Source organism: Sinohyriopsis cumingii, chromosome 15, assembly GCF_028554795.1.
Source record: "Sinohyriopsis cumingii isolate HCF-2022 chromosome 15, ASM2855479v2, whole genome shotgun sequence".
NCBI lineage: Eukaryota > Metazoa > Mollusca > Bivalvia > Unionida > Unionidae > Sinohyriopsis > Sinohyriopsis cumingii.
Window position 1 is genome coordinate 22,171,433 of NC_142975.1, and position 21,343 is coordinate 22,192,775.

The 21,343-nt window shown below is 36.6% G+C and overlaps 1 protein-coding gene across 2 annotated transcripts in view; it reads right to left on the bottom strand.

Annotated features, from left to right (window-relative positions):
- LOC149781397 (uncharacterized) overlaps positions 1–9,494 on the bottom strand; it is a 33,239-nt gene extending 23,745 nt beyond the window's left edge. For both annotated transcript variants that reach the window (XM_089935492.1, XM_089935491.1), the window contains exon 1: positions 9,335–9,494. In XM_089935492.1, coding sequence (XP_089791618.1) covers positions 9,335–9,391 — 57 coding nt within the window. In that variant the 5' untranslated portion in view covers positions 9,392–9,494. The remainder of the gene's footprint in view (positions 1–9,334) is intronic.
- Positions 9,495–21,343: the final 11,849 nt, after the last annotated feature.

The window sequence follows — 21,343 nt, forward strand, 5'->3', positions numbered from 1 at the left end:
TTGTTTTATAACAATGACCGATTCAGAAATATAAACCTATTAGTGTAATGAAAGCAGGCATTTTGCCATGTGAGTTAAAACACGGTTGTTTATGTGGCAAGTGAATTTGAACTTCTATTAAAAAACAAGCAGAAACTGGATAAGTACATTGCTATGTATACAAAACAATGATCACACAAACATAAAACTTGAACAACTTTAAAACTAACATTGATAAAAATTAGGATTTGCCAATTCAAAATATAAATGAATAAAAATGTATTAAGTTAGTCTTTTAACTTATGTTCAATGATGCAGATCACCATTAGTAGACTTCAATAAATGACTAAAAAATGTTAATAACGACAGCCCAATAATAATTAAAATTAATAATATGCATGCTGTAAGACTAAAGTTAAATGTCACTATACACTGGCTGCAGCTACTACTGAAAGCCTAGTTGATGTAGGTTGTAAGCAACAGTAGCATTTCTCCCTTCTCGACAAGTAACGATCCACGACGATCCGAAAAAAATCTCCCCTGCAACACCAAACAGCGGCTTGCTCGGAATGCTTGAAACTAGTGCAGACAAATAGCATCTAGCTAATTTGGCCAAGATGGGGAACTGAAACCTGTGGGTGTTCCACCAGCCGTATATGTCTTCTTGTGGCAACAGAGGGCTGCCAGATACAATTCAATCATCACCTCAACGGCATCATCTATGTGGGATGGTTTGGAAAGATTCATCACAGGCCACAGAAACACATAAAACAAATCCCAGAAACGCGACACTGAAGGTCCAGTAGCGTTTATGTTTCAGTTTTTCTTCTTTTTGGTTGGGGGTTCCAATGATGCATTATGCTCTAAGCCATTCTTTGTTAGGATAGGCAGATTATAGAGAGGAGTGTAAGACTTGTTTTTGTTCACATAATAAAAACAACATATCATATGCAGAATTCCAGTGCGTCTGGACATCCTGGATGAGTATCTTATGGGCTATGCCAGGATGGAATGCCGCAAGTAGCTGACTATTGATCGCGAGATCGCCAAAATATCTTTGACAGCTTCTTGTGCCAGAATGCCTTAACTTACAACAAGCTGCAGCATGTGTGCAAAGCAGCTGATGCTGTCAATTTCATCCAGACACATTGCTTTCAGCACGTTTGCACCTCAGTAATGCAGAAGAACATGGATGAGTTTTGGGAATGTTGTCTTCCTCGCATAATTTGTTCAGTTTGCTTGCCAAATATTCTCATGTGTGTGATTCAATGAGTCATTGCTGCTAAAATCGCCTGTTTCCACTGAAAGTCTTCCATCAGCCATTGTGCCGTACGACTCAACAAGGCTATGCCGATGGACGGGTCTGACCACGCATCAGATGTCAGACTGGGCAGAAACTAAATCACGCACCTTACTATGTATCACCTTATACCTGTCAGGTATCAAAAATGTGAAAAAGTACTTCCGACTTGGAATTTTATAGCAGTTCTGCCTTGGCAATCAGATGTCGAAAAAAGTCTTCAATAATGGAAAATGGTTGCAACGTCTACTGCCATGAACTCCACCTCTGGAAATGCAGGCTTTGTAAAGTGCAATTTGCTTTGGACTAATCGACTGCATTTACTTTGAAGTAATTCCAGACTAAACTTGAGTGTTTTGAGTTCGACATTGTGCATAGGCTTGGTAGTATATTAAATAGTGTATACTTGCTAGTCAATATTAATAATCCAAATGATTCGTGCCCTTAAAACAATGTTTTAAATTGAGTCAGTTACTATTAAGCTGTCCAAGTGGCTGGATGGATGCACGCACCATGCTGCGAGTTGTGCGATGAAGCAGCTCAGCAGCTGTGGTATCCAGGGGTAATGTCGCTGGCATGCCAATGTCAATGATGCATACTATTTGTATGTCAGCATGCAACTGCTATTCGTTAATTAGCAGCATTGCATGACTGGTTAAAGAATAGATTAACTATAGTGAGTCATAGTTTCATAGTAGTTGGAAATTTTGCTAGCTATCTAATCTGCGTAGCTATCTGCTAATGTGTATGCTGGAAGTTCAACAGCCACACGACGCCTTATTGGCAAGTTGGCTGCTGTGACTGGCATGAGTGCATGAATGGTATTTTACAGCAAGCATGTTAAAAGGTATTTACTTTTAAGAATATACTGTCTTTCAGTTAACCCCCAAATCAAATGCTTGTTCCTTAATTTCCACTATTTAATACCGATTTAAAATTCAAGAATTGTCAAGATGAATGTTATGACTGAATTTATATTTTGGAATTTTGTTTACATCAGCACCGATTATACCGATTGTTATAATAATCGGGCTGGTCATGAGAATGGCCGGTTAATTGGTACACCTTTACTTTGAGGATATCTCAGTTCAAGAATTATCAGAATCTTGCTTGCCCACTATGGTCCGTATCTGTTAAATCAAGCTTTTTAATTTTATGAAGTATTCATTTCGCTTGGCTGCCATGTTATGTTTGATCACAGTTATGAAAGAGTCGGTTAATTTAAGGTAGTTTATGTCACATATACAATAACATTTCTAACAGTGTTCGATTGATCAAATGAAGTGAGTTCACCCGACATATGATCAGGGCCGCTAGATTTTTAAGTTTGTAAGATTTTCAAGCCTTTTAACTTTTCTTTTATTCCACCTCCTTTATTTTATTCAAAAGAAATAATTAATGTGATGATGTAAAGGAAGACAGCTTTTAATTCAGTGCAACAATACAACAAATACTTCCTAAAGTCAGTTATCAAAACATGGTTGGCAACTAATTAGGTTCTCAGAGAAATGATCGCGGACATAGCTGTTATGGTAGATTGATGCATTTTATGTTTAAGTACAAAAGACTTTGTATTTATGATGACTGCACTTAAAAGGAACTAAAATATAGGCCTAGAACACAAATTTCAATTGATAAAAAATTTTTATTAATTTTTTTATTTATTAAAGTACAACCTCCACTCGAAGTGACATTATCATTGATCAAAATTTCCTTACATATCATTAATTGCGGTGTACTAGGAATGTTGTTTGAAAAGAAAATGTTAAAAATCATGTGACCTATTTTGAAATTTGACATTTCATAATGTTGATTAAAATTTCTACTGTTCAGGTGGCCTATTGGTAAGAGCATCTGCCTCACATGTGGGATGTCATGGGTTTGATCCCGGCTGAGTCATGCCAAAGACTTACAGAAATGGAACTAACAGCTGCCTCGCTTAGCGCTCAACATCAAAAGGTTAGTGTTAGGACTGGTCGACCTGGTGTCAGGATAATGTGACTGGGTTGGACATTATGCTACATGTCTGCGGCATGATGCCCCAGTGCTAGTCATCATTATAAACTGCCACACTGCAGATATAGCGAAACAACTGAAAATGTTTTAAAGCTACATTAAAAATCCTAATCACACACATACAAATATTTTACTGTTATGGAAAAGCAAGTTCACAAATGCAAGTCGTTATCTGTCTTTGCACAATGATTAGAATAGTAGTTTTCACACGTTTCTTTCAATATTCACAAAGTCTGAAGTTAAAGCTATATACATATATATATTTATATAATAAAGGGGACAACAATTTCCCATTTCTCCTGCGTTCCATTTAAGATCTGAAACCAATGCTTCAAGCAGCATGTCACTGTGTAATAATTTCGTACCAAAATTAAACTCAGAGATTCAAAATTTTTCTAATCCGGGTTTTCGCTAGATATTCCAACCACATTTTTCACACTGGGTCATTTTGGATGGAGTGTGGGTTTAGAGCAATTACATATATAAAAAAATTGGAATCTGCTGCCACCATAAGATAGCTTACCAGCGGGCGTAGCAAATTTAAACCAGGGTATATCGACTTATACCTGCATGAAATGAATAGAAAAATTATTTATTTTCTCAAAAATGGCAAGTATTATAATTGTTATGTCTTTAATCCACTGACAGACTAGATGAAACTCAGCATAATGAAACTTGACCCAGTACTCGTCATTTGCATTAATAGTCACATTACTTCACAAATCTCAAACAACGACATCAGAAGTCCAATAATCATGTGATATCAACAAACTCCTTTTTAATGTTGTTGTACAAAATTTCAATTATATTAAATGAAAGTCTGACATCTTTTGCAAAAACCAGAAAGAACATATAATTCTCAGCATATTTATTTCGAGAACAACTACAAGAAACTTGGCCAGTCTGATTCATCAAGCAGAGTAGTCTGATTCCCTGCTTTGCATGCTCCCTACATGAGAGAGCACATGTCACCATGATAGTCACGTGATACAACAAAACTCTGTGAAGTTGGTCTCTGAATAAATACGGAGAATTTTGTGCTGTTTCATTTTTGTATTTTTTTATTGCAACCAGTATATGACTTTCACTTAATATTTTTTCTACAATATTTGAAAATGATGGTTGATAGATTTTGTGTGCACATGCGACATGCTATCGAAATCCCTAGAACCAGCTCAAATTTCATTAACGCATTAGTTTCATCGCCTTTCAGCAGATTAAAGACATAATGATTTTAATACTCTTTCAATTTCTGAGAAACTAAATAATTTTCAGATTGATTTCATGCAGGTTTAACTCGATTTAACAATGTTTAACTCATTCAGCCCCAGACCCGTTATCAGTATCACTGCTGCTATGCCCCAGCAGCGCTAAGCTGTGTCTAGCTGCGTGTGCCCCAGAGTTTTTACCTGTTTGAAAAATTTTGTAAACATCGTGCACATGCATTCACTCTTACCTTAATTTCTCTGCTTATATCCAATTAAAATCCAAGAAAGTTTCACCATTTATTGCAAATGAATTTGTCTACACAGTGATGTATTTTTTTTCCCTATTTGTCCAAGTCTTTCACGACTTATTTATACAGAATTTACAAAATTATGTGCAACGTTTATCCGCACGAACTTGATCATCATCGCTGTCAGCATCCTCATCTTCGGACGATTCAATCTCAGAAACTTCTATGTCCGAATCGAAATCTCACAAATATCCAACTGCTGAACATATCTTTCCTCAGCTTGCTCAGTATTTTCAAGATCAAACCCGAGAAACTCCTCATTTTTGCTCTCATCAAAAATCACTCTTACGTCCGCCATCATTTACGATTTTTCATGACCAGAACACGTGTAGTTAAACCGCTTTCAAAACAGGAGCCCTTAGCTTCTGAACAATTCAAATTTCCGCAAATGAAAGTAAAATCATTTCTGATTGGTTTAATAGTTGTTAGTTCTTGGAATAAACCCATTTCTAACCAATCAGAGATGTTGAATCTAACACACATTCATCACGCTTGGAGACGGGATCGGCCATTGAATGCAGTAAAAAAATCACGACTACAGGCGGGATCGGCCATTGAATGCAGAAACCGGATCACGCCTACAGACGGGATCGGGGCTTAAAGGGTTAAGGTTGCTAGCCCATCCGTTAAGCATCTATGTTGGCCTTCTTATGATGCTAGACTGGTTTTCATACATTCCATTTGTTAAAAAAAAAAATATACGAATATCGAGCTGACTGAATAGCTGCCAACCTTCCAGGCTCACAATTAGTGAAAACAGGGATAAAAAGTCATGAATTTGGATACGAATTAGTGAAAAATACCATGACACTAACTCCATCCATTCTGACCGTCAATACTACACTATATCAAGTTCGCAATATAAAACTAAAACACTTCATATATGCAGAAATATTTATTTATCAAGACATGATACTGTGGCAAACTTGAACATCCTCAACTGCTTGATCGTAAATTTGTTTTCTAAGCACTTACTGCCTGCTGGTTGATATTGGTGACTAAAATGGCTGAAAAAAGTTCTGCAGCTAAGGAGGCCATAAAGTCTGTCTTATTTTTCCGCACTAGAGAAAATACTCGTTCGCTGTCACTGTTGCTGTGAGGAATGCACGGGAGCTGCAGCACTTTTGGTTCTTCCACAGGAAAATTTGGAAGCAATTTTCGAGTCCGGGAACATTTGTCAGAACAAATGTTTAGAATGGTCTCCAGTTCATAAAGGTAGATTGTGTTCGACAAGAAAACACAAATAATGCTTCAGCATTGGTAGCATGCAGGTCTTCCGCCAATTACTTAAAATATTCCAGAGCTGAAATCTGCGAATTCTTAATTTTCCCAACTTCTACATGTTGCAACCGACGTGCTTCCTAACATCGTCTCTGCGATGGCACACTGAGTGCAAAAAGCATGAATATCAATGTTTAATGGCAGAATGCACTGCCAATTTTTGATATATTCCAAATTAAACTTCACTTTCTGAGTAATACATTTCTTTTTCCTTGGTGGTGAAGACATTTTCAAGGTCTTACATGCGATGCTGAACGGTAACTCAAATCAGTGTTGGTGACACATGCGCGGAGCTAAATTCCGGTTAGGCCCCAATTACTCTCAAAAGCATTTGTAAAACTCTTATACATTAAAAGAGGCTAAAATGCTTGCTACCGGGCCAACTGTACTAATCAGCTGTAGATCTACTAATATCGCGACCACCAGTACCTGACCGTTTCGGCAACTGCAAATATCACGACTAGCGCTTAACAGGAAATCTGTTATTTCATTAAAGATTTAAAATAATTGAGGACTGGAGAATTTGTGAATTTTTGGCTTGTGGCGTGAATCCATGAATCGCTGAAAAAGTCGTGAAATTCACATCAAATTCATGAGGGTTGGCAGCTATGTGACTGATACAGAAAGTCTACTAGATGAATCAAATCCACATTTGGATTGTCTCAACAGATATATTTATGGCAAGAACCCAAATGATCCATACTGCAACCTCCTAATATTCTGGTTAATTCTCAATTATGTAATTGTTTCGGACGTCACGTTGTGGAGGAAAATTTCCGGGTTTTCCCCCCGACTTTCGTCAATATTTGCAAAATTTAAGGACTTTTCACAGTCGGGAAAAATGTTCTCATTTCTCCCAACAGCATTGCAGTAAATGCCATTGTTGTGTAGCTTCAAATTATTATTTTTTTACTTATCTGAAGTTGACAGTAATTGCATTTTCGGTGGGGATCGAAAATTTCCTCAAAAACTGTAAAAGGTCATATCTTGAAATGTATATGACAGATTTACATGATTTTTTCAACCTTTTTTTCTCCCTCATATTAAGGTCTTAAGGATTGTAACAACTGCTTAGTGCTTTTAATTGTATTTGCTATATCCTAAAAGTGCTTGGAATGCCTACATTCTGGGCATTGTTTTCGCATATTAACCCATTTTATCCTGAATATGACTGTGGTCGTAATACCTCATTCTATCCTGAATACGCCTGCAGTCTTAGTATCCCATTTTATCCTGAATACGACTACGGTCGTACTCTACTACGTATGTGTGTAGCGTCTCTAGAAACACGTGTTATACATCACATATATGTGTACCTCTTCACCTACACAGGAAATGGTTAAAGCATGCATGCGCAGTGAATTTTTTTTTTAAAAAACGTGGTTGGAAAAGAAACTGTTGACTTGAAAATCGATCGATAAAATGATGGATGACAACTCTGATGTAAATATGGATGTTGATAGCGAGGGTAGCGACACTGAAGTTGACGATTTGGATGATAATATTGATTTAAATGATGGGTTAGAGTTTAGTAAAGTTGATGAAAGAGATGATGCATGGCTTCATGCACTTTTCGACAGCGATTCGGAGAATGAAGCTGACTCTGAAGGCTTTCAAGAAAAATGGGTCTGGGATAATTTTTCATTTCGGTTGCAGCCAAGATTTAAATTGATAGAAGGAGCAACACCCAGGAGAAGCCGACGCAAAACATTATTCTGGGTTATTTTGGAATGACTTAATCTGGAAAAAATTTGTTCTTGAAACAAATCGTTACATTGAAAGATTTCTAGGATTAATTTGTGACAAGTTTTCATGAGAAAACGCTGAAGTACATGTTCCAGAATGTGAAGTAAACAAATTGTTCCTTGTGTCATGTTGTCCAATTTTAGTAAATTTATTATAACTTTTGAACTAACAGTGGTAGAAACTTCAAATTTTGACCAAAAATACTAGAAATTGAATTATCTTTATTTCATTCGCATAATATTAGCAGCATTTCATTAATTTTCATGGACAAGAGGGTTACTAGAAACACCGAAATACTGAGAAATACACGACCGAGTGACATCATTATATGAATAGTGTTATCAATAGGAAAAAAGTAAATAATTCATATCAAAATCACATAAATCATATTTTATTTTGCTTTATTTTATGATTCAAACAAAAACAAATAATAATTTGTGTGTGAAAACTGATATATACACAGAGAACATGTAAATGCATGTGTATTTCGGTGTTTCTAGTAACCGGACAAAAGATTCACTGAACATCGTGGTAAGTTTTTTTAATTTTTTTCTTCTTTCAAGTCATTTCAAACAGTTGTGAGCATGTACATTGGTAAATGATAACAAAACATATATCACTGTGTTTCAAATTTGATTACCTTTTCAGAGATACATAGTTTTATATACTTTATAAAAGAAATAACATTGTTACAACATTTTTTGTAAACATGGTGAAGGTAGTCACAATTTCAGCAGCTGCTGCTGTATGATGCTCCGTTTTACCACAATGTATTTAGAATTGCTTCTCAGTAATCAGGCAATGCAGTTGAAATTGGTAAACAGGATAAAATGGGTTAAGTCGAGCGATACCTTGGTAAAATGATTTGGCATTCCTTAAAGGTAAGGTATTAATCCAAACTTTTGATAGGGATAGATAGTCGAATGCCTGAGCTAAATATCGGTACCAGGAGACAAGTTATTATATAGTATATGAATAACCGGTCAACTTTAAGCAACCATACGAGCCTCTGTGGAATCCAATACAAAGCGTCCTAAATATCAACCCTTATAACAGATTAATGAATGACAGTGCCCACACTTATTCTGAAACGATTGGCAAATTTATTTCAACCAATCTTTGAGGAACTTCCCAACTTGATTATATTTCGTTTACTTGCTAACTGCTTTAAATTGAACGGTCCCCCATTATGCTCAACCCCTGATAAATTGCATCCGCCATCTTGGAAAGCCAAAACATCTTGTTTACTTTCCATATTTTTGAACAAATAAAGGGCATATTACTCATAAACATGCAACAGATAATACATTTGTTTCATATATATCATTTTACATAGTGTAAATGTGGTTAATTTTGCATGTAATAAATTCTCTATGCATTTTTTGTGTACCTGTGTACTCGCAAAAGATATGTTCAAGACCGCATCGCTCCAATTTAAAAATCGGTCAAGTTACTGACCAAATTACGCTAATATTACGCGATGGATTTTTACTTACTTTTGCAGTCACTTGCATTGTTCCATCCCTGGCAAGTTCAGGTTTTGCAGATGCCATCTTTAGTAGTACTTTTGGAGAAATCAGTGAAAGAATTGAGCAGCAAATATGCCGACTAAACACGAGGGTCAGTAACAAGCAGCCAGGAAGGCGTGGTCACATGACGTTCAACTAGTGTTCTTATTGGTTATTTCATTTCGAGGCAGCACTGTAGCGGGAATATCAAAAACAAACATGTACACATGTTAACTTCCAAGTCCAAATTGCACAAAGTCGTTAGAATTAAGAGAATGAGTAGTAAAATGAAGATAAATGTGATCAATATCTATTGATTAAACAATGCCAGTAGCAAAGTGACATCTTCAATAGACAGGCCAATAAACGTGTCAGCTAAGTCGAAATATTCTTTCATTTAAGTAAAGAAATATATGAAAATATACATAATACATTCATAATTTCCTATTTACTTTTTTCATCGAATAAATTAGAGAACATCAGCAAATCACAATCACACCAATTTCGGTGTTCTAAGTAAGTCTCATTTGACTATTATTATTATTATTATTATTATTATTATTATTGCCTTTTTTGTAGGTTTAGTGTGATTCTTGTCATCGTGTACATCATTTCTGAAAACATATTTATTTATGCCCTGAAACTAAAATGTGCATCTCTTGGAGCATCTGTAAGTATTTTCATAAGAGCCCTCTGAAACAAACTCGTGATCTTCTTCCAGTTCGACAAGGAGTGATTGTCTTTTGTCATACTCATTAGAATTAAGAGAATGCGTAGTAAAATGAAGATAAATGTGATCTATATCTATTGATTAAACAATGCCAGTAGGAAAGTGACATCTTCAATAGACAGGCCAATAAACATGTCAGCTAAAGGAATAATGTGCTGATCAACAACAGTTCTTCTTGCCTCACCTCTATTAACTGCACTAATAATTTATAAATAAATGATTTCAATGTCAACAGGAGCAGCTTTCTGATCCAAACAAGGCTTGTCAGTTACAAATGGATTAAACACGACATTGTCTCCAGCTAGGTCAATGCCTAGTCATAAATGAATACCCTCTATGGGTAAAAACAGCACTCTTCAGACTGGCACGGGTCCCGAGATGAAGCCTGATGACTAATTTAAACAGTGGAGAGGAACTTTAACAAATATATGCAATATACCCCCTGAATAAGAACACTTTCAATAGAAGAAGACTTTTCAAAAGAAGGCAAAGTACCTTACAATAAATGACTCCAAGAAGCTCCCGTGTCCCTTAATACTGTAATCGGAATATGCTCGGCAGAGTCAGCAGTGACTGAGTTTGAATGGCTCATAATTATCCATAACACAATCAGACTGGGACTTGCTTGACCCAACAAAGGTATTGCTTTTAATACATGATAGTAATATTGACCTCTGAGAAATAAGAGCATTTGGAATAGCTCTTTTTCCATTCTGTTGCTTATATCTCAATCTGTAGCAATCATAAATAACGTGCCTTTTCTTCTTTCAATAAGCGCATGCGGGAAGAAATAATGATTTCTGATCAGTCTGATCAGAAGTTATGATTCCTGGTCGTATGAAACTGGGATGATTTTTTCCAACAAAAAGAAAATTGCTGTGAGGAAGACTTATTGACAAAAGAAACTTTGTGAGTCTAGCAATAGTCATCAGCTGTTCGATCAGCATTTTATAATATGTACATCTTTTTTCTAATGAAGATAGGTCTTGATATTAATATGGATGGAATTCTTGAACTCTGCAATTGATAATAATTGTCTTGGTCATCATATCTTTTTCAAACTTCTTGTCTGTGCAGCACCTATCAAATATTCGTTCTTTTTACCAGGCTAATTTTTCAAAGGTCTGTCCAGTTTCTTTTCTGCAGCTGCTATACCTTTATCAATATGCCTCAGGTACCAACTCATAACCTTCAAGATATGTTCATTAACCACAGCATAATAAACACATTGTTGTACCGATAGTGACATAGACTTCACGAACTTGAACCAATGAGTACACTTTGTAATAACAAAGTCCAATGTTTTCTTGGTCATTTCAAAGTTTTACTTATTTTCTTAAAGTGAGGAAAATAGCTATAAAACGTAAAAACTTGAAAATGTGCTCTCTCTCTCTCTCTCTCTCTCTCTCTGTGTGCATTAAATTTCAGAAACTGAAGCTTCCTTAGCTCTAATTCCATCATTTTTATAAGTAAGTCGTTTTACAAAATCTCTAAATCATCTAGCATAGGATTTTAAAAAGTTCTTCACTTTACATGACATTGTGAAAAACTTGTCGGTTTCTCTAAATATTTTTCAAATATATGGACAAAAACAGTTTCAAAGGAAAGTGAATTTAAATTTAAAAAAGAAATTGAAGTTTTCTAAAATATTTCAAGAAATTCGTATCATGGACGAGCCCTCAATTTTATGATATGATTCTATGGTTTTAATCCAAGCAAGAGAAAATAGCAAAAACAAAAAAGTTTAGTCAAAATAAAAAAATATTTTTTTCTAAGGAGTACAAAGCGAAAATCTAAAAAGAACTTACAGTATTGTGGATTAAATCTCAATACTCCGAAACGTTCTATTAAAAGTCCCCCCAAAAAATAAAATAATATTCCGTATGAATTTCAGTGGTTTTCCTAATGAATTCGTATTATGAATATGCTGGTATATCAACAGCATGTTGATGTGCTAATAGTCTTGATGTATAACAATGATACAATCCAAAATGTCTCTAAATGAATTCAGAATTTCTATTTAATTATCGCTTATAATAATATCCCAAGACATATAACGAGGACATCGATGAGGGGCAAAAACCCGCTAGATCATGAGTTTCTGAGGGGAATACCAATGTCCTGAACTCAAATCCAAATAAACATGTTAACCTACAGATAATAGTAATCTTAATATATAATCTACAATTATAGACAAAAATTAGTTATGTAATATGTTCGGGATTTTAAACCAAACAATGGCATTAGTCCCACAATCATACCCTCAGTTAGACAAAGGTTGATCACCCAGTACAAAGTTTAACATCGGATACAGAATTTAAACGCATCGTCGAGGATTACAGTGTAGTTGACAGAACACTTTTACATCCACTCCACAATTTGTTTATAGAACGAACCAATGATACACGTTGTTGTACAATGTGGACGAATTTCAATCCTTAAATGTTGACAGAACTCATCGACGTGAAACACATTGGCCAATACGATCAAATGCAAAATATTCCAACAACGAACATGTACTATCCTGCTTTATCGCACCACTGCCACAGAAAAGCGATGTTTCGTTTGTGCCGTAAACATATAATCAAGACCAGCCTTCTCGCCAGGATAATTCAGAACAAACACTGACAGGAACGTAGGTGAGTCAAATTGTTCTATGTTATCAACTGCTAATACCATTTTTTAAGGCATGCGAACCTTGACACTATCCAACCACAGAACAGTCACCACGTGACGTCGATTTGAGATCTTTACGGAAAACAAATTTCAAAACTTTTAGCATGATTATAGCAGTTATCCTTCTTGGTGTTAGAATCCACGAGAAAAAATGTCGATTCATTGAATGATACTGATGCCCAGAACGCATCCCTTTGGAATACGTGAAACAGAAGGAAAGACTCTATCCAAGAATTTTATCAGAGCACTTTTGTGTTTTCATAGAAAATAATCACTTGAATTCTATAATTTTAAGAATGAAATTCAGCCCAAACGGACACAAAAATAATACATACTGAAAGTGCTAGATCTTAAAGCACGACTTAAAAATGCTCTCAGTTACAAGATTACATAGTTCTCTACTTGACCTCAGGTCACAATTAGCATTTGCTATAAAAAAAATATTACCTAACGGAAAATAACCTTCTAGAATGATGCTGATGTTTACAAAATAAAAAATGTTAGTTATTATTATAAACCTATTACTAAAATTAACAATCTATAACCTGGATTACGTCAAATACACTAAGGAAATTCCAAAATCTAGACGTAGACACAAATATACGTATTTACTTATTAATAATAATACTGATTTTAAACCCATACACATAGATAACAATTTAGCTATGTATTAGTTGTTTACAGAAAAAAGTCAATTCAGGTCAAGCAGAAATGAATTCAATTTTGGACAAGGTCAAGTCCAGCATGCAATATTACATCACAATGACATATAATGAAATGAAAGAAATTTTTAAAAATCCTAACAAACAAACAATGCAAATTAAACATACATAGCAAGTGGTATTACAAATAAATTCTTTATTGAGCGTGTATTGCTGTGTCTGTAGCCTCTAATGTAGTAATGTGTCAATGGTCTAAGAGCGATGCTGTGCTAATGGTCTTTTGACGTATCACAATAATATAATGCAAAAAAGACCTTTATTATTTTAACAACAGTTTAAACAATTTACATTCAATAGTGAACTTTATCATTCACTGTGTCTAAAACTAAAGTATCATTTTTTCTACGTAGAGGTCGCGAAAAATGAAAATAATGACATCACTACCATGATTCATATTAAAAACACGAATATTCGTCGATATGTTAGTAGTGAAGTGAGATACTTTAGCCTCAATGGGAATTAGCATTACAGACACCCCCCCCCCCCCCCGACACTTTAGCCTCAAAGTTTATAGCCTCAATGGGAATTAGCATTACAGACCCCCCTGGGACACTTTAGCCTCAAAACAGGTCCCGGTACTATAGCCTCAAGGGGAATTGAACATGGGAATATTGGGTCTGTTTACGGACAAGGAGTTTGTATTTATAGGTTACTGCATTTGTGTGGGAAAATATGAACGAGTTTTGGGATGGAATACTGCAGGACCTTGGGAGTGAAGTATATTCTTTCGACAAAACGAGTTCATATTTTCCCATACAAATACAGTAACCTTTATATTATATGCTCGTTTTTTTAATTCTACCTAAGGTTTAATTATATAAACAAAATGCACTATAAGAAACAACGTAAATGAATGTATGCCGCATTCCAAACTAAATACACAAGCGCATATTCATCATTACACAAATCAACATTATTACTGCGCACATAACTCCGCCCAGATTTTGAACTTAATCGCGCGTTCGACATAACTTTCGAAAGAAAATGGCGTGTCTAGTTAAAATTGAAATTTGGAGTCATATTGTGAATGAATGTGCATTGCAACAACTTTTCCATTTGGTCTGGAATGAATATATTTTGGTATTTTTCTCGATTCTAGGAAGTTTCGTGATTATGGACTGGATTTGTATGTGACGATTCCACATGAAATACATGAGATTTAAGAAGCTATGGAGAAGCGTGTTGACATCTGCAAATGTGTTTCTATTTCTGTCACTGAATGTTTGAAATTATGATGGGGGGAAAATATGAAGTCTTTCAATTGCAATTATCAAATAGACGCTATTGAATTTAATGTTTATTTCATTTTGAGTGCAGTGAGGGGGATGCACTTGCACTTATCATCGAAATTACGGCACAATTTCGAAATGTGGAATCCAGATTGAAAACCTATAACATGGCTCATGTAATTCGGATTTGCAGAATTAAGAAAATGCATTTTGAGGAAATTCAGGATGTAAAACTGTAAGTATACTTTATTTTGCCATTCTTATCACCAGCTAAAGAAGAGAGTATATGACTTGTCACTTGTTTGTTATTTGTAAGGACCTTATCTTGCGTCTGTTATATACTGAAGCTAGCCTAAATCCGTAACATTGTATCAATGCCGAATGTGCCAAAGCAGCTGGTATGTGGCAGTCTACGAAACATCTGTTTTAGTTCATTCAGAAACAAATTTAAACAACCATAACGTAAAGAGCGTCTTACGCGAGTGTACATGGTTTGTGTACAAATCAAAAGTGCTGGCGTCTGCGTCCAGTGTTTGTTGACAATAGAAAGTAGTTCCTTTATGCACGTGAATGCTATATGTGTATTGTCGCGCGGATTCAATATCAGGTAATACTGCACAATTCTGACAAGTTAACGGGGAAAAGGATGAGCATATAATAAAGCGTCTGAAGTTACGGTGGGGGAGATTGGTAACAATGTTGCAACCGGGGGAGGTGACGTCACAGTACTGAACAAAGAGCGGGTGTACAGAGATAACACAGACAAGAGACAAAAACTTATACAACATTTTAAAAAAATACGTTTGGAGGCAAGAAAGCAATTCTTTTCGAGGCATATGAGTGGCCCTGAAAAGGTCCTTTGGGTTTATGTTAACATCATTCTGTTAACTTAGTGGGCATCGCAAAAGTCTTCTTTTCCTCAAACTTTTTTTTTTACTTCTGGTCCGTAAATGAGAACCCTCTTCAAACAGCCTTGTCTCTCCACATAAATTCTTCTTTTCCAAACGCTTGTATCCGTGATCCTGACAATGGTCCACGATGATCTGACATACATGGGTAAGTCCGTACTAAACAGCATTGACGATACGAGAGTAGAGGATTCTACTATGTTGACACCTCTTAGTCTCATCCCAACACATTTAATTGGTGAAGACTTAGAAGTAACACCCTGGTTTTCTAATGGTGTTTTATACTTTGTGTATCTCTGTCTACCCATAAGGTGTTATAAGTTTGTTTGTCTCAAAGTAGAATTAAGATAAAAATTTGGTCAGGGTTAGTCTAAGTTTTGTTCATCATATGATGATAGAGTTTAAATTATCCCATTAAAGTTTGGTTGGTTGTACTCCCTTCCCTATACCTGAGCTGGCATTGGGCCTGGTTTCTATCCTTGCTTACTTTGAACCTAGGGGAGTACTATCCACCCTGGGGACTATTTAAGTCCCAGGGTAGTTTTCCTTCCCTTTCCCCTGTTGTTTTAATATTGAGTAGTGACTCTGCCAGAGTCATTTTAGTCCAATGTGATGTGTGCTTATGTGTGTTCTGTTGTACCGTGTCCCCATTTTCGTGTATGGACGGCTCTATCTAGGTCAAATCTTCTATGGTTTGTTTTCTTATCTAATCCTGTCTGCGTATAATTTTGAATCGTATCCAAAATTATGTGTTAAAAATAATAAAGTGTCTATATGCATAGTATCTTTGTACTATGAGTGTATGAGTTGCATTTTGTTATCTAGTTTTTCTATATGCCGTGGCATATTGTTGTCCTCTTATTTTTGTATTGTTGCACCTTGGTTAATCAATCAATCAATTAAAGGATTTAAGTCGCCTACGCAACTAGTGCTTTCGCGACTGGTTAAATCTCGAAGGTCGAGATTTTCAATTGATCGGGACTGTAGGAATGTAGCCACTACAGTCCCGCTTTTATGTGCGAATGTCGCACTTTTTAATTCATGAACATGTCAGGCCGAGGAAAGGAGACAAATAGCCCGCGGGACTCAAGTCCAGTTGTACTAGTGGACAGAAATCTATTCCAATGGTGTGTAAGTCACTCGTGTAATTTTCCTAATCCTTTGAGTTGTGTAATTTCATTACTATTTTTAATTAAAGTTGGAATTTGGTGTACATGGTGTACTTTTGATTTTCCGAAATGTTGACAATGAGCTGGGTGTCAGGCACCCTATACGTTTGGGTCACGCTGTGTTTACTTTCGGTTTTCATTTTGTTGGTGGTATACAAAGGATCGAGTTAGGGTTGTGGGTATAGAGCTTGTATCGAAAGAGGTCTTCAATAGCCGAATGAAGAACCTCATATAAATTGGCAATTTGAAAGTCGATGTCCGTTTTCTTCTTTACTCCTTCTTCATTCTGTGATACCCTCTTTCTTTCTTCTTCGTGTTGTTGTAGTGTTTTGCTGTTTTGCTAGAGTTTGCTGTTCTGTTTCGACTCGATTTCCATTGCCTTAGATCTTGATTTTGCGACTGGTCTTTTATCGCCACGATTCTTTATTTAATAGCTATATTGAATTTAGAAGGTATATTGTGCCCCTTTTTGTTGTATAAATTAGTATGTTTGGTCTGAGTATAAGTGTTGGATTTACATGTCGTGTTAATAATTGGGGACTGTGTTGTTGTTGTTGTTTATTTAGTTCCGCAGTGTGTGTGTGTGTGTGTGTGTGTGTGTGTGTGTGTGTGTGTCCTCTTGACTTGGCTTAGGTCACCTTATAGTCTTAAAATGGTTGGGGCCTAAGTATATTTTGTGTTTATTTGTATCTTACCACTCTTGTCGTCGTGTGTATCTGGGCCTGATGGCGGGGGTTTGCCACTTTTATAATATGTATACGTAGTTATGAGAATATATGTGTTGTTTTTCTCAGACCATGATGGCTAGTATTGTGTTAGCTGCATGCCTACATGAGGGGGAAAAAAATAAAAAAATATTTATATAAAAAAACCCACACACAACAACAACCATGGGAGTGCGCTTCAGCTAGCAGTCTTACATTACTGCTTTAGCCCTTCCATTAATTGTTATTATAATTACTTGTGGTTGGATTCATATGTTGCCATGTTTGTTAATTTGTTTGAGGTACCTTATTATGTTCATGTATATGGTATCGATGTTTTTGTTGCGTACCTTGTCCAAAACTTCAGGGTATGTTGTAGGGGAATTCATTTTCTTTTGGTGTTCTTGGAAACCGACTCGTGATTATGGTATCTGGGACAGGTGTCGAATACGTGGTCCAGTGTTTCTGCAGCAGGACAACGTGGACAGTTAGTAGTTCGGTTCAATTCCTTCCTGAGATGTTTCCCAAAGCTGTTTCGGAGTAAAGTTTTTCCTGTTTTGATCCTATTGATAATTCGGATGTCCACGATTTCCAGGATTTTAGGTGTCGTGATTACCCTTGTGGCCTCTTTTTGCAGTTGGTATAAATGTCTGCCCTTGTTGGTGTTGTCCCAGAGCTGCTGCTATTTCTTGTTCATTTTGCTTCTTATCTCGCTATATATCTCGTACACACTGTAATTAAGTGTTTCTGTTACATTGTTCAGGAGATTGTATTTCTCTCTTCGGTCAGCTTTATCGTTGCCAATCAGATTGATGTGAGAAGGTACCCATAGGAATTCGATGGTTTGTTGTTTATCCTCGATCTCCCTGATGGATAACATAGTGTCTTCTAGCATATTTGCTCTACTTTTTGATGTGCCAGTCTCTAAGGATTTGAGTACGCTTAGAGAGTCTGTTATAATGACGTACTGGCTGTGGTTTTGGGTCTTGATCCATTTGAGGGCTTCATTTATTGCCCAGAATTCTGCTGTGTAAATGGAGCAGCCATCCGGGAGTCTTGCACCAGATTCAACTTGTTGTTGCTGCACCACTATTGCAGCAGCAGTTCTGTTTAGTTCTTTCGATTTAGATCCGTCTGTGTAGATTTTAAGAAATCCAGAGTAAGTTTCTTCGATGATTTTCTGGATTTCTGTTAGTATTTTTGGTGGGTTTTGTAGTTTGGATCCTAAGTTCTGGGCAGACAGGTTTATTTTGGGCGTGCAGTTTTTCCAAGGGGTAGGATCTTTGATTTTTTATTGTTCTGCTTGAATTCCGGATAGCTGAATTTCATCACAGAGTGTGTGTACTTTCTTACCTGCTGGGTGGTTTAGAGCTCGTTTTTGCCTGAACGAAATGCTGCACTTTTTATTCATCATTTTAGTTGGGTTGGTGTCTTGATGTATTGAGTTTCTGGTAGCATATCTCAATATATGCTCTTCTCGTCTGAGGTGCAGCGGTAGATCTCCCGTCAGTGTTTGTAGCTCCTCGAGTGAGATGTTAGGTAGGGTCCCCCTACATAGTCTAAGTGCTTTATATTGTATGCTGTCCAGTTTCTTAAGCAGGTCCTTGTTTGCCGAGGCATACACCTGGCAACCGTAGTCCAGTTTAGCCCTGATTAATGATTTGTAGAGCACGAGCATAGTTTGTTGGTCAGCTCCCCACGTTGTCCCCTTGACATTTTTTAGGAAGTTGATGTCTTGTTGGCATTTTTTGATTAGGTTTGTTATGTGCGTTTTCCAATTAAGTGTTTCGTTAAGTAGCATTCCCAAAAAGTATGTTTCTTTTACGAATGGGATTGGTGTATTTTGGATGTAGAGTTTTGGGTATGTAGTAGGTTTTCTGTTTGTTGGAGAGAAAAGCATTCCTACTGTTTTAGTATCAGATATTTTGAATCCATAGTTGTCTGCCCATTTGCCGATGGCATCTAGGCTTTGCTGTAGTTGCTTGATGTTGTTTTGGCTATTGGGGTTGCCTGCCTTCCATATTCCACTATCGTCAGCAAATTAGGACAGTTCGACTAGGTTGTTGGTAATATTGTTGCAGAGGTTGTTGATCATGGGGTTGAACAGTGTTGGACTTATTACGCTTCCCTGGGGAGTTCCATTGTCCAGAATGTAAGTCGCAGAGAGTGCATCGTCTACTCTGGTTTTGATTTGCCTCCCCATTAGGAAGTTTGAGATCCAGCGGTGCATTCTTCCTGTTATGCCGAACTGATTGAGTTTGGAAATGAGGCCTTTAGTCCAGACCATATCAAACGCTTTTTCGAGGTCTAGGAATACCGCAATTAAGTGCCTATCTTTTTTCCGTTTGGCATTGAAGGCAAGTTTAATGCTGGCTTCAGGTCGAATTAGCTGATCAATGGTGGAGCGTTTGGTTCTAAATCCACTTTGATTTTCAGTAAGTAGGTGGTTTTGTTCCAGGTGGTGCCTTAGCCGGTTGTTGATCATTGTTTCCATGACTTTGCAGATGGTGTTAGTCAAGGAGATGGGTCTATATGATATTCTGTTTTTGGGGTCTTTTCCTCGTTTAGGTATGGCTATAACCACTGCTTGTTTCCATAATGTGGATATGTTTCCAGTGGTGCCATATTACGTTTATCATGTCAAGTATAATTCTTTGCATATTTATCGGGAGATTTTTTATAGATGTCATAGCCGAGGTTGTCTTCACCTGGGGATGTGGTTTTTTTTTTTGTTTTTTTTTTGTTAATTAGTGCTTTTCTCCATTCATCGAGGTTGAATGAGTCATTTAGTGGTGAGTCATTGTTGGTTTGGTCCGTGAATATGTGAGGGAATTCTTCGATTGCCCGTCTTTGCTCCACACATTTTTGGGTATGATTGTTATTACTGCTGGAATTAGCAAAATGTCGTGCCAGCTGCTCTGCTTTGTTCTGATTGGTGTCGGTTCCTGATATTTTTGGTGATGTTGCCGGGACTTTCCCTTTCATGGCTTTGACTTTTGCCCAGACTTCTTTAGAGTAGGTATGATGGTTGAGTGTGGAGCAGTATGCTAGCCATGAATTAGTTTTTACTTCCTTTATTACTGTTCTTGTGTTGTTTTCTTTTTGCTTATATATTATAAAGTCCGAAGCTAGTTTTGTGTGTTTAAAGCGGTTGAGGGCTTTCTTTTTTTCCTTGATGGCTCTGCGGCAACTGTCTGTTCACCATGGTATACTATTGTGGTTGGATTTCCCGCTAGTTTTAGGTATACTGTTTTGTGCAGCTTCATTGATAGTCTGGGTTATATTGTGATAATATTGATTTGCATCTTTACTTTGAAGTTCTTCTAGTTGTATCTTGCTCAAGGCTTGTTGGAAGAGATCCCAACTGGCTTGCTTTGTTTTCCATTTTTGTATGGTTACTTGTTGCGTTTTTGGACTTTGTATGTATATTGTTATACATAGCGGGAAGTGGTCACTGCCAAGTGAGCTTTGTTGTAGTACTTCCCAGTCCGTGATAAGTGCAAGGTTTGGTGTTGCGAGTGTTAAATCAATAGGTGTCAGCTTTCCGTGGATAGGGTCTATTCTGGTGGGTGTGCCGGTATTTAATATTACAAGTTGATTCTCTCTGGCGTATTTTTAGATGCTTTTCCCTCTTGTGTCTATATGGTCACCAGCCCATTCAGTGTGGTGTGCATTAAAGTTCCCACAAATTATGCTATTTATACCCTTACCTTTGAATAGCACCGAGTAAGTTTGGGTGGGGTTTGTATTATTTCCTCCAGAGTCATAGATATTATAAATATGTAAGTTTTTTTTGTCCCAATTTAATATTGATTGTTTGATATTCAATTAAGTTTCCATTTAAAGTAATGTTAGTGTC